Below are 14,382 nucleotides of genomic sequence, written 5' to 3' on the forward strand. Positions count from 1 at the left end.
TTCCACCACCCTGACCGCCTGGTGGGAGGCACTAGAAATTACAAAAGCCCAATTGGAGCCCTGCGGGCTTTCTTCCATATGGCATAACCCTGACTTTCAACTTAACAACTAATCGTTTTATTTAGGTGTGTGGGGGCAGAAAGGAATTACACATCTCCACCATCTTTTCTCAGATATTTATATCATATACAAACTTGCGGCAAAAATACAAAATGAAAAACAGATTTTTTTTACATTATTTGCAAGTTAAAAATATGATAAAGAAACAAATTCCAACACTTCGGGTTATGCTCCAACCGCCAGCGTTAGCTAAAGATATTACAAAGCTTTCTCCGACAACAACAAAAAGAACTCTAAAAAATATAGAAGTTACTTTCGTGTACAGATAAAAAATTATTTACCCATTTCGAAATGGCAGACAGACTTGTCAATAGCTCCGGAATTTGACTTTTGGACTCAAGTTTGTGAAAATGTATCTAAAATGACAAAACACAAAAATGTACAACTTATCCAATGTAAAAATATTCATAGAACATATATTACTCAATATATGATAAAGAAAATGGGACTCTCAGACTCCGACATTTGTCTCCAGTGTTCACAAAACACTGCAGACACTTATTTTCATGCTTTATGGTTATGCACTCCGGTTATGTATTTCTGGATTAAAGCCTGAGAAAAACTTTCCGCTATCTTGGAATGTAGGATACCTTTATCTCCAAACTTGTGCTTGCTAGGTGACCTAACAACAACTGACCTACCACGTAAACAAATTCAATCTACAGTCGCAGCCCTTACTATCGCTAAAAAAAAAACTATTCTTGTTAACTGGAAAAATAAACAAACTCTGAATATCGACCAATATTCCAACCTCATAAATCACATTTTAATGAAAAAAATATTTTCTTGAATAAAAATAAAATATTAAAATGTACAGTATACAAACATGGTCTACGTATATAGAATCTTTTAATCTAAATCTGGTTACTTAATGTCGCTCCTCGGGTGCTGTGGGCCGGTGGGGTGCCTGGTGTGCCTGCCGTGCCTTGTTCTGCTGCGTTGGGCTTGGGGCGCGGGCCGTGTTGGGGTGAGGGGCGCTCCAGGCCCCGGGGTTTGCTCTCCGGTCGGTGGCCCCTGCGCGGCCTGGGGGTTGTGCCTTGCCGAATGAACAATACTGAGCTCTCTTCAAAAAAGAAGAAAAAAAAGAAATGTGTCATGTTGCACTTGTCTGCGAAAATAACTTAGTCTAGCCTGCTCCTACGCAGATTTACACCGCACTACGCGCCAGACTTTACCTGGGCAGATAAATAGTATTTGTGGAAAAGATATATGAACCAATTGAAAGAAAATCGTGTATATCCAAAAATGTAAATAGCATCTTTAGAAGACCTGTTACAAATTATTAAATTTCATTTGGGACACTTAAATGTTAATAACATTTTGGTATTGATAGTGGTGGTCCAACGGATCGCAAAAATCACGGTTCAGATCAGATCACGGATTTGAGTCTCGGATCAGATTGTTTTTCAGATCAGCAAAAAAAAGAAAAAGATAAATAGTACTTTGTCTTCATTTATTTTGTAAAACTTTTGCCCATTAACTCTTTGACTGCCAGACGTTTTCAGAAAAGGGATGCCGTGGGTGCCAGCCGATTTAAGCATTTTGATTGATCTTTCAAGGTCCACAGAAAATTTTGTGTTTGGACTATGGAAACACACATACTACCAAATGAAAGATTAGACTCTCATCTTTCATCAAAAAAAAACAAAAAACGTTTGTTTCTACCTTATTCCGTTTTTCAGTAATCAACAATAGAAAATGGTTAGTTTCACCCAAATGCTCTGTTTTGAAACAAAATACGAAGAAATCAAGCTTTTTGTGAAACAATATTATTTCATGCACTCTAGTGTTTTTTTTCCATGAATGATGCCACAAACACCTAAACAGTGCTTTACTTCTGTAAAACACTACCACCAACAATGAAAAAGTGTTTTTTGATAGCAAAATACGTTTATTTACATTCAACAGTGTAACAATTTGACAAAACAATTTGGCAAACTATTTACAAATGTGCGCAACCGTGGTACTATTAACAATTGTGTGGATGTTTCAAATACAATTTTTCTTTTTGTAACACTCCCCTGCGTGCAAGGAGACGCAGCAGGATTTGCACAACAGATTAGTTTCACTGTGATGGCTCCTTCGCGTGCAGACGATACACTTTCTTGCCGGCCTTTTCTTCGGGGGAATAGCAAGTATATACTGCAGTGTGTGTTTGGCCATGTTGCCATCAAGTCTACTCTCAGGATCATGATACGGTGACGTTACGGTGGTGTTACGTCTGGCTTCCTCATGTCCTTCTGTTCCTATACCGGGTGGTAAGAGATGTTCTGATCCATCTTATCCACTCCTTTCATGGTGGCATTGTAGTCCAGAACTAGTGTCTTCTCCATGATCAGACTGTACCCACTCCTCCGATGAATATGCATTGGACTCGGGCACTCTTCGTCATCCGATTGAAACGTCCGCCTGAGCTGAAGTGCTCGGTTGTGCTCCGCGTTTTCCGGCGTTAGCATCGCTAGCCGGTGAGGCTTTACGACGTGATCATAGCCGCCGCGTCAACGCTTCCAACTTCGGCGTCAACCTCGGAGTCACCATCATCATCATCGTCGCCAACACTCTAGCTCCGCCTCACGTCTTCTACTGACGCCTACCCAATCTTGTCCAAAGAGAGTCATCGCTGCCATCTAGGGGCCAAAAATAGACATTATACTAACTAGATCTGCTTGATACTTTCAGCACAGCTGGCCAAGGCTTTCCTCCACCCGTTTCCCCAAAAAAAACAAAAAAACTTGGTGAACGTCTTTTAACGTCTTTGGTGCTCCTCCGTAGGATTTTACTAAACATTATTTAACGTTTTTGGCAGTCAAATAGTTAAAAAAAATACTCAAAATGTCTAAAAAGGCTGTTAGGATTTAGGAACACAACTTTAAGTGCATTTTGAGGCAAACACATCCATCCATCCATCCATCCATTTTCTTGACCGCTTTTCCTCACAAGGGTCGCGGGGGTGCTGGAGCCTATCCCAGCTGGCTTCGGGCAGTAGGCAGGGTACACCCTGAACTGGTTGCCAGCCAATCACAGGGCACACAGAGACAAACAACCATACTCACAATCACACCTATGGACAATTTGGAGTGTTCGATTAACCTGCCATGCATGTCTTTGGAATGTGGGAGGAAACCGGAGTACCCGGTGAAAACCCACGCAAGCACGGGGAGAACATGCAAACTCCACCCAGGAAGGCCGAAGCCCGGACTCGATCTCACGTCCTCAGCACTGGGAGGCGGACGTGCTAACCAGTCAGCCACCGTGCTGCCCTGGCAAACACATTAAAAACATTTTTTATACATGGTCCATATGTGAAACAACAAGGTATTAATGGCGTAAAGTTGTGTTCCTAAAATCTAAACGGCTATATTTGACATTTTCAATTGTATGTTTTTTTTAAGTTGGCAATATATATATATATATATATATATATATATATATATATATATATATATATATATATATATATATATATATATATATATATATATATATATATATATATATATATATATATATGTCTGTGTGTGTGTATAAGTGTTTTATATAATAAATGAAGATAGTATTCAATTTATCTTTTTTTTTTTTTCATTAATAATGAAAATACCTTAAAGTGCAATTTAAGGCACATTCCCTTCCTCTAAACATGGAGAGTGGATTACAAAGTAGCCAGTTAGTCCAGGTAACAGCTGTCACTCACTGCTGTTGCCAGCCCTTTTTTTGCGTTTTACACTTCAGCGCCACCATACCAGCAAGGCAATCGTTGCTCATGCTAATAGCTAGCTGCTAGCCACTAATGTGGGAGATTTGTGTCATACCAAACAATGGCAGCATAACTAACTAGCGGTTTCTTAGCGTTTTAAGTTAGCGATTAAATATACTTTCGGCGTGACATTATGATGCTGGCAGAAAATATGTAATTTCATTCAAAACTTCAGTAATGTAAGCCAAAACGTCGAAAAGGGAAGTCAAGCTAGCAGTCATGCTGCCACAAAGGCCGACTTCAAAGTAAAAGCCCACTAAGGGTATTTGCAATTTTGCATTGGCGTCAATGTATTATTTGGAACGCTTTATTTTGAATTTAGCCTTAGCGTAGGCGGCGTGTTGAGTAAATTTCCAGCTTCCTTGACATGTCTGAAATGCTAGTGTCGGGAGAAGAGGCAGGAAAAAAAAATCCATCCATCCATCCATTTTCTTAACCGCTTAGTCCTCACAAGGGTCGCGGGGGAGCGCTGGAGCCTATCCCGTTATCATTATTTTGAAGACTACTTTCACCCCAAATTGCCAAAATGCTCCCACATACTGTACATGCGACTTATGTGCTCCACAAGGGCTTTCAACTTCCTCTGCTGATTTTATAGTGAATGTGGACTGATTATGTTGCTTTTGAGTGAATGCACAATACCCCCCCCCCCCCCCCAACCAACCAATCCGCGCACCAATCGCACGTGATCCGAACCGTGGGGCCTGATCTGAACCGACCACGGATTAATGATGATCCGCTTCACTACTAATTAATAGTATTGGAAATATGACCTTAGAACATGATTTTACCTTAGAAACAATTATGAACTTTTGTATGATAAAGGCCAATACTTCAAATGATAGTAATTTTTTCTTTTCAAAGATGATATTCCATGGGGTCTCTTTAAATATGCACGGACATATACACTGCAGAAACCGTACTTAATGACTCCCTGAGCAATTTAAGGAATCATGCATGCACTGTATGTCCGTGAATGAAGCTACGTCCCAAAAGAGGCATTTGTCAATCAAAGTAAGCCCTGTTATTAAAGGAAAAGGTCAATTATAGTTGCATGTCCAAGGACGCACTATCACAGCTTGACCTTTTAACTTCATGTGTCTGGAAACTCACAAGAGACTCATTCAACTGTCACTTCTTGACAAGGCCAGAGTCCCTGGATTCCACTTTCTTAAATGTATTTACTCTTCTCATTGTATGCAGTGATTTGCAATATATGACCTCCGGCAGACTATATGTGAAAATTACAGCAAATGCTTTATTTTATTTTCCAACAAAAAAATAACATCTCTCACAATTTTTTTCCAGATAGGAAACTTCTAAAGGTCAAAAACTGAATATTTTATGCTGCATTAAATATTGACTCTAAATGCTCATGTGTCACATTGTGACAGTGGCACTGGCAAACAAAGTGAGGTGAAAGTTTGGTGTCATATTATTTTATGTGGTCATATATAGTCACATGTAGTTACGATGTCTTTCATGTCTTAGGTGTAAGTCAAACTAAACAAAGTGAAATGAGATTGTAAAATCTTTTTTTTTTTAAGTACATAACACTGCAGCCACACAAAAGCATTAAATTGTCATCTTGTAAGATGTCATGCGAGACGACAGCTTTTGCCCTCAGCAAACCTCACCTTGCTCAAGGGCACCTCGGCAGTAGTCAGGAAGCTGACTGGCATCTCTCTAACAACTAGCTGCCATTTTCTTTTCAAACATTCAATCGCTGCAGGCCATCAATTTCCAAAGCCCATGTCACACAAAATATTTCACTTATTGAGATATAGGCAATTTGGGGTTTTGGTTATCAAAATTATAAACACATGTGAGTTTAAGTTTTTGAATGTTATTGAGCTAAACTTGTAGGTCGGTTAAATATTCATTGTACTGAAATCAACTCAAGATTTTGTTTAAAGAAGACTTCCCTCGTCTCTGACACCTTAGCGGCACTATATTGTGAGAAGGACTTAAATGATTCTATTTTTTAATGGTGCAGCAATTTTGTTTTACATGCCATCATTTTGTGACTAATATGATTGCAAATCTGCTGATATTCAGATGAAGTCTCCTGGGTTTTCTTTGATGGACATTTTGTTGACAGTCAAGTTGACAGACAAGGACACACAACATGAGTAACCCTCAAACAGACTCTCGCTCTCTTCCTACTGCACTCACGGGCTTTCTCATCCTTTCTCTCACTCTCATACACAAATACACTTCATAAATTATATCACATTATTTTTGCTCTTATTCGTTCATGTGCAATACATGACAATACATCCTAGTGCTCACACTTTCCTTCCCTTCTGGATGGCTCTAGGCACTGCCTTATGCCTCCCCTGGGAATGGTGCAACTAGCTGCCAATTCTTCCCAATCCATCAGTGAGTGTTCTGCTCCGCTGAAGCACCACAAGCAAGGACCCCCACTCTCCTACTGTATACTGTCAGACTGACCTGGTATCCTCATCCATTTATTCTCACATGGGTATGCTGTGTATGGGCTTACAACACTATTCATTAATGGGGATATGAAAATATATTAAGTATAGTAAATGCGATGTTTTGCATGTATTTGATATAGAGCTATCAAACAATTATTTTTTGTAATCAGATTAATCACATTTTAGAATTTTTGATTAATCACAATGAATCGCTTAATTAAAAAGGCTTTTTATCAACATTTTTTGCCCACCAAATTGGAAGAGCACCTGTTATGTGTTAATTCATTTAATGTTATGAGGACGTCTTCATTTTTTGATCCATTGCTCATCATCCTCCTCTTTTTCTAATCAGGTAACTCATTTGCTCCCCAAAACGTATACGAATGTTCTATTTAAATATTACCATGGTCCCGTATTTATACTTTTTACGTTACGTTTTTTTTATGCTAGAACATACAGAAGGCTTTGATGCAGCCACTATTTGACCAACACAAACATATTTATAACAAACTATGTATGGAATGACACGATTATATGTATTGTTTTACTACATTTATTATTTTTATCAGCATATTTTTTATAGAAATTAGAATTTATACTACTACTAATATTTAGGAAACCTAAGTCTGTGATATACAGTTATTCACATAGGGAATGTAAACTTACAAGCAAAACTGTACTTACATACTACATATACTTCATTTGTATTTTTGTTAAAACCTGGGTTTTAGATGGCCATACATTTACTCTCTACTTTACAAATGTAACAGTTGATAATGGAATAGCAAATGTTTTCTTGTACTGTATAATAAATTATTTGCAACAACTATTGATGCATTGTGGCATGCAAATTTGCATGGTGGTAAATTAAAATCAATACCAGCACATATGGCTGCATTTGTGTGATCTCAACAGGAGGAGAAGAGCTCAGCACCATGGACAGTCGCTCCCTTCCCTCCCTTCTCGGTCTCTTCCGGGCGCGCACAAGGCAGCTGGCTGCGTTACAGCTCCTCCCTCCAATGTGTGGCTTTCCACACCAAACATCCTTTGGACGTGAACAGTTTCGCTGAAGAGCACTTTCCTCTCCGAATTAACCAGACGGACAGCCCAGGCGTCAGTTATTCCATCTTGACCGACCTGCTGAGAGAAAGGAAATAAATAAGGTGTTGGACAAGGACTCGAGCGGTCCATCACCCACCAAATCTCTGTCAGCGATGGAGCCTTGGACTGGCTTCTGCCCGGGCTTGCACTTCGCTCTGGGTGTGTGGCTCATGATAGCTGCTCACACCTTCCAAAATACTAAAGCTGAGATAAGTTGCGCATCTCGCCGGTCCCTTGTTCAACTTCACGCTAAACCAACTGATGGACTCAGCGCTGTTCAAAACATCCAAGTGGAGTTTAGGGGACTTGGCAGTCGACAGAATGCTGGAAAGGTCAACGACCAAGAAGAGGCAACTGACTTGAAGAAAGACACACAAAGGTCCGCTGCAGAAAGTCACCGCGTCAGATCAAACGGAAACCCTGATTTTGGTGATGGCGCTGCGTTACTGAGAGCAAAGAGAAACAGCCCCGAGTTTGCCGAGTTGAGCAAGAGTGGGCTGACTGGACAATCTGACCTGAATTCCGGTACATCGGATGAACGGAGCTCGCATCTGGACGGGCTCAGATCTTCTGGACTGAGTAGATCAGAGTTAAGAAAGAACAGGGACGACGGGAGAGGAAATGAGCCCAAGATCACCAGCAGCACTTTCGCCCTGACTGGGGACTCGGCACACAACCACGCTGTCGTCTACTGGTCAGGACAAAACAGCAGCGTAAGTCGAATTTGAATTCATTAGGATTTCCCCTGCACACAAATACATTCCTGCCCCCCCCCACGACATATGATTGGCAAACGGGGGAGTACGCACTTTCGTGCGCAGAGTTGCCCGTTAGAAAGAGGTGAAAATGCGCACAACGTGTCAGTCCGCCACTATGAATTAAATTCGAGACTCTCGCGTAGCAGTTAGGCAAGAAAAGCCCTCTCTGTCGTGGTAGGCTATCTATTTGCGTGACATTTCACGAATATAGCTATTTAAGTCCAGTTCAGTGCGCGGCTCGAAGGTCACGCACTGTAAGTTTTAAGATTAGTTCCTCGTGATTTATAGCTGGTAAGGAAGAAATAGATGATCTATTTGCGATATGCTAATGCATGATTCATTTCCCCCCGCCGAAATGAGTTTTTTCATCCAAATTAATTGATTTGCGGGAGGCACTCATAAATTGTTGCTCAATCTACCACGAACCCTTTAATTTGTTAGAAAAATATTTTTCATTCAATATTTCAGCTAGAATGATTTTGCTCCTTTGATTAGTGGTGCAGTAATTGCTGAAATGAGTAGTGGGAAATATTAAAATAATGTCTACGCTTCACATTAGTTAAAAAAAATACTGTCATATCTTGAGGACGGGGTTTAGCCTGATCTGCAGTAGGCCTCCCAGATTGGGGTTCAATAATTCACTTGCACCAAAACGTAAATGCCGTATAAGACTTTGGACAGAATGTAGGCTATTTATTTACTTTGTTTCTTTATGTCACATAAAACATGAAAACAAATTGTTATTTTCAATATGTCATTATGTTATATAAATATATCCAATTATAAATGTTCCTTGTGACTGACAGCAAACGTAAACATTTTAGCATCACAAACTGTCTGTCTTATGATATGACATGTGAAACACCAGCAAACACTTCTAACACCACACACAAAATAGATGACAACACCCGCCCCATTAACACAAGAGCGCTCTCACAGGACAGAAATTATGCCACAAAATGAATCCAGCTCCATTGCGAGGGGCCTTTGTCCTCTCAGTGGTTTCACATTTTTAATGCCTTGTTATGGTTTCTGCTCTTCCTTTATTCCATTTGAAAAAAAAGTCATATTCAGGCTTGTCTAAGCTGATTATGACATGGTGCCTGAACTTGTTTTTTAACCCGCAGTCAAGACTGAGGCGATGTGATGTGGAACATGTTTGTGTGCATATGTATGCGTGTTTGAGTGATTGTGTGCTGCCTGCTGAACAGCACTGTGTTGCAACCGCCACTGATCTTAAGCTCTTTAATTATTATCGTGACCACCAAGGCTATTATTTCAAAATATTTTTTCCTCTTTCATGGAAAATGGAAAATAATGCCTGGCTGTAAGATAATTATAACTACTAGAAATATGCTATTTCATTTTCATGGCCACATGCCTGTTATGATGATGAAAAGTTCGAGGAGCTTAACCAGCAAGTGTGCTGACTTGTCTTAAGCAGTAGTTAAGTTCAAGTAAGTGGCTGATTAATAAGGGGAACTGCCTGGCTGCAGCTAGGCAGTCACTTTAAGACTGAGTGCTTTTTCACTGCCTATTTGATTCAATTTTTCCCCCCTCCTAATTGCACTGCTGAGACTTTTGTCAACAGTATTGGTTATTTAATTAGACACTTAAAGCCATTGGGGCTAAACTTTTGTTTCAGTGCTAATTGTGAGGTTGTGAGGAGGGACATAATCTGCACATCATAGCTAACATTGGCTATCTCCTATACTCGCTCCCTTTCTTGCTCTATTTTTCAACAAGAACTAAGTATAACAAATATGACAATCATACAACAGTGGTTTGGTGAGTTTGAATGGAAGATCTTGTCTCTATATGTACAAGTAAATAGTTCATCGTAATTTCAATTTCAATTAACTCCACAATCACAAAATCTGCATAATCGTAACCAAAAATAAAATATTATTAATACAAAGTACTGATTTTGAGTTGTTTTAATTTATATATTTGCACTTTTTTATTTTATTTTAAAATGACAAATTTAATAAATCGTGTTTGGTCCAAAAGGAACTTGCATAATTATAGTGTTTCAAAGAAATTTATTTGTCCTAATATTTTTTACATGTTTAAACATTTTCTTGTTTTGTACCAGAAAACAATTGATTGTCCTAATCGGGATTTCAATTATTACCAAATTAATCTTGATTAATATTTTATACATAATCGAGCAGCCCTACTTTTCACCCATGTTAGAATCAAGCACTATTACCAAGTTTTCTCTCACTTGTTTGTGTTTCAGATATGTGATTAAACATGACAACATGATTACAACATTTACAATTTCATACACAAGATTAATAAAGTACATATTTCATAGAGCAGTCCATCATCTATGTACGGTCAAAAGTCATTATCACTGGAGGGAATCTTGAGGTTGACATTTTGTATGACTGCATAATAATGATGAGCAGACATGTATTTCTATGTCTTTAACCCATAAGTGATAGTTTGTCCTGATTTATTCAATCTAGAACAGGGTTGCCCAAGTTGGGTTGTCGAGAGCCCCCATCCAGCCTGTTTTCCATGTTTCTGACCACCAACACACCTGATTCATGATCAGGATCGTTATCAGGCTTCTGCAAAGCTTGCTGATGAGTTGATCATTGGATTTGGCTGTGTTGGAGGAGGGAGACATAGAAAACTGGCTGGATAAGGAGCTCTCGAGGACTGGACTTGGGCACCTCTGATCTAGAACATTAATGAGTTTGAGGGAGTGATTGAATTAGATAGCCCCCGGCCCTGCTTTAAGGACTGACTTAAACCATGAAACATAACTTCTAATTAGGGCTGGGTAAAACAAAAAACCCAAAAAATCTAATAATCGATATCGAACAGATTTTTCTTTTCGAGCCTAATATTGATTCATAAAACCATGAATCGATTATTTTTAATATCTTTTTCACAGAAATTCATGAGAAAATAGAATTTATAAGGCAGATTTTTGTGTGCATCTTACCGTTTTCTTGAAACTTACTGTTCACATGAATTTAAAACTATGCTCTTACTTTTATGAAAGACCTGACGTATTGCACTTTAAGACAATTTAGAACCTTTTTTTATTCATATTTACAATTATTGAATCAGAATTATGAAAATATTGTCATCTCATCCTTACTTATGTCAATGTTTGTGTAACACTTAACACTTGTTACTTTCATAAATAAAAGAAATCATTTACACAGTTACTGCCGCCGCAAATTTTATTTGGAATTTAATGTTTGTAGGTTTTTTATCATGTCCTGGATAGATGAAATGACGCACCATAACTGATCAAAATCGGATTAAACGGAAGTGAATCAAATCAAATTGAGAAATATCGAAAAAAAATCAAACTCAACTCTTATGAATTGAAATCAAATCGATTGAGGAAATTAGAACCGTTACTCAGCCCTTTTTCTAATCCATATATTTTTTTAAATAATCTAAACTATAGCCCCCGCCCCAAATAAAAAAATCACAATATTGATCAACTTCATTTATTCACCTACGTAGTTACTACTCTTCTATATGCCATATTTTATTTTAAAAGACTGAACCATCATTAACAGGTATATTTCAAGCATATAAATATCAAGATTGGAGTGTTGTTGATTGCGCTGATAAACATTTTAATATGACATCTATTACATTTGTTGTACTTCCTATGCTCGCCACTGTGCGGCACTGCTCTAACAAGACAGGAGCAATCAGTCGAAGAAGCAGAGTGGACGTGGTGTCATAAGTATGAAACGTGGCATGAATCATGTTTCTCTTAATTGCAGTGCTCCTGGCTCTTCACTCCTCAGCGCTTCAAAAGCAACCCTGAAGATGTTCTCATGGCGCTTTAATAAGGAGCATCGCAAATGTCTTAAATTCACATTGAGGAAGATCCACGGAGGAGCTGTAATTGAGGAACAACTTATGTTCCCTAAGCGCAAGTCTTTTAGCTGCTCAACAGTGATATATCAAAATGGATGTGCACCAGATGCATCATAAACAGATCAGGAGTTAGGTATAAAGATGCACTGTGGAGTTTAACATGTTAATGTTAAAAAAAAAAAAGACATCATGCATGCTCCACCAATGCCCAGATGAGTACAAAGAGCCCTGACTTTTTCACTGTGACTGCGCCGCATGTATCCTCCCGCCAGTGTGGAGCGTCGCCCCGAACACGCCACAGATTCTATCTAGGGTGTCGGGTGGGGTGGAGTCCCAAAGTAATGTCGGACGATAAAGTAAGGTATGTTTGGGTGGATGACGAAACAGAAATCTTTTTGGAATTCATTAAAGAAACAAATGTTAATGCTATTTTAGATGGAAAACAGCAAAGAAATGCGACGGTTCATCAAGAATTACAGAATTACTCATACGATTCCATCGCATGGCACAGTCGCTTCCTAGGCTTCTTCTTCTTTTAAATTACGGGTGGATCACATCTCTATGGTGTATACCGCCACCTACAGCGGCGTAGTCCCTTCTCAATATTCACAAAAGAAGAACAGATGGAAACGGGCATAAGTCGGATGTCCATTTTGCGCATTTTCAGTAAATTCGCTTAAGAAAATCTAAACAATTGGATGGAAACCTGACTAGTGACATCAAGTAGTCTTTCATTGACGTCTCCATTTAATGATGACATTGAAGGGCAAATATGTCATTTGTCCCTCCTTGCTCCTCTGTTCTCCTCGACTCCTCAATGGAATGTCTGGTGGGAGGTTCCTAAAATGTAAAGAAAGGAGTGAGGATTGAAGACTGAGAATTTGGGAAATGAGTAAGTGAATGAGAATGTTTCAGATGTGTTGTGTGAAAATAGCTGAAGTTGAGAAGAAGTGTTAATGTCATGGGGACATCAGCATCCTCAGCAGCAACAATCGAAATGAAGCGTTTTCTATAACTGGCAATGATTCTTTCACATCTCTGTGGAGATATTTTCGCCACTCTTCCCTCCAGAACTTCTTGTATTCAAGTCAAGGTCACGGCACAGTGTTTCAATCAGATTCAAGTCCGGACTTTGACTATATACAGTATATATATATTTATATATATATATACTTTACATATAAATTTATATACTGTATATATATATATATATTATTTAAAAGCCATTCAGAACTTAGTTTTAGTTTTTCAAATGTAAGCTGAGCCTTTATATCTTTTTAGTCAGCAGTGTTGTTTGCCTAGGAACTCTGCAATGGATGTCATTTTTGCCCAGGTTTTTCCATATTGTTACGTCATGAACACTGACCTTAACTGAGTCAAGAAATGCCTGCAGTTCTTTAGATGTTGTCTTGGGTTTCTTTATGACCTCCTGGATGAGTCATCGCTGTGCTCTTGGGATCATTTTTTTGCTTTAAGAAGTTTTATTTTTTAACCCTTTCCAGACGAATGAATATATGTCAAATACTTTATTTCTGCTCTGCTCTTGAATTGGATCGGGGCATTTTGTTGCAGATTATATGGAGCTTTTGTCATACTTCATTTTGTCCTCCAGGCTCTACTTACTGTAGTTGATTTTATTTTGTTTGAAAAGGTCTGGAGTTAACCAGGCTTGGGTGTGGTCAGTGAAAATGAACTCAGTGTTCCCCAAAAATGTGATTAGCTAGAGTTAATCCATGATTTAACAAGGGGGTCAGTTATTTTTTCCACACAGGGCCAGGTGGCTTTGAATAATTTTCCCTTAATGCAATCACCATTTTAAAAAGCAAAACAAAAAACATTTTATGTTTACTTGGGTTATCTTTGTCTGATATTTACATTTGTTTTATGATCTTTAACATTAAAGTGGGGAAACTTTTTCACAGCATTGTAAGTGACTTGAATGTGTTTATGTGTACAGTACATTTCAGAGCTAGCTGTTTCTTTGTGACGCCTACAATTAGCGTGAGATTAATTGCGAAGCTATTTACAACAAAAATATTAACCCAATCTTTAGTGATGGGAAAATTAAGTTTCATGAACTACTTGCGAGATTATTATTTTTAGTTCTTCCAGATGCTGCTCTCAGTTTAAAAGTGTAGTGGAAATTACCATTACCAAATCCATTACACTCTCGTGAGGATAAGCGGTTAGGATACTAGATGAATGGATTGATAGCCCTTAATTTTAAATCCAAGTGTGCCATCTAGAGGAGTAAAAAAAATATTGCAAGTAGTTCATGAAGCTTCATTTTCCCATCACTACTAGTCTTGATTCATTACTGCCCAAATAAATAAATAATGCACTTATT

General features: G+C 38.5%; 1 protein-coding gene and 1 long non-coding RNA gene across 5 annotated transcripts in view; one reads left to right on the forward strand and one right to left on the reverse strand.

Moving 5' to 3' along the window:
- Nucleotides 1–353: 353 nt before the first annotated feature.
- LOC144054997 (uncharacterized) lies at nt 354–8,120 on the reverse strand. 2 transcript variants are annotated; one of them, XR_013294749.1, is made up of 3 exons: nt 7,514–8,120; nt 7,250–7,452; nt 354–1,183 (listed from the first exon to the last, which is right to left on the reverse strand). It is a non-coding gene; the product is annotated as an uncharacterized LOC144054997 (long non-coding RNA). The 2 variants fall into 2 exon arrangements; XR_013294748.1 differs by having other exon boundaries at nt 7,196–7,452.
- The window catches only part of sorcs3a (sortilin related VPS10 domain containing receptor 3a), a 300,196-nt gene continuing 293,122 nt past the window's right edge, over nt 7,309–14,382 (forward strand). For all 3 annotated transcript variants that reach the window (XM_077570516.1, XM_077570517.1, XM_077570515.1), the window contains exon 1: nt 7,309–8,129. In XM_077570516.1, the coding sequence (XP_077426642.1) occupies nt 7,530–8,129 (600 nt within the window). In that variant the 5' untranslated portion in view covers nt 7,309–7,529. The remainder of the gene's footprint in view (nt 8,130–14,382) is intronic.

This window comes from Vanacampus margaritifer, chromosome 7, assembly GCF_051991255.1.
Source record: "Vanacampus margaritifer isolate UIUO_Vmar chromosome 7, RoL_Vmar_1.0, whole genome shotgun sequence".
In the NCBI taxonomy this organism is placed as follows: domain Eukaryota; kingdom Metazoa; phylum Chordata; class Actinopteri; order Syngnathiformes; family Syngnathidae; genus Vanacampus; species Vanacampus margaritifer.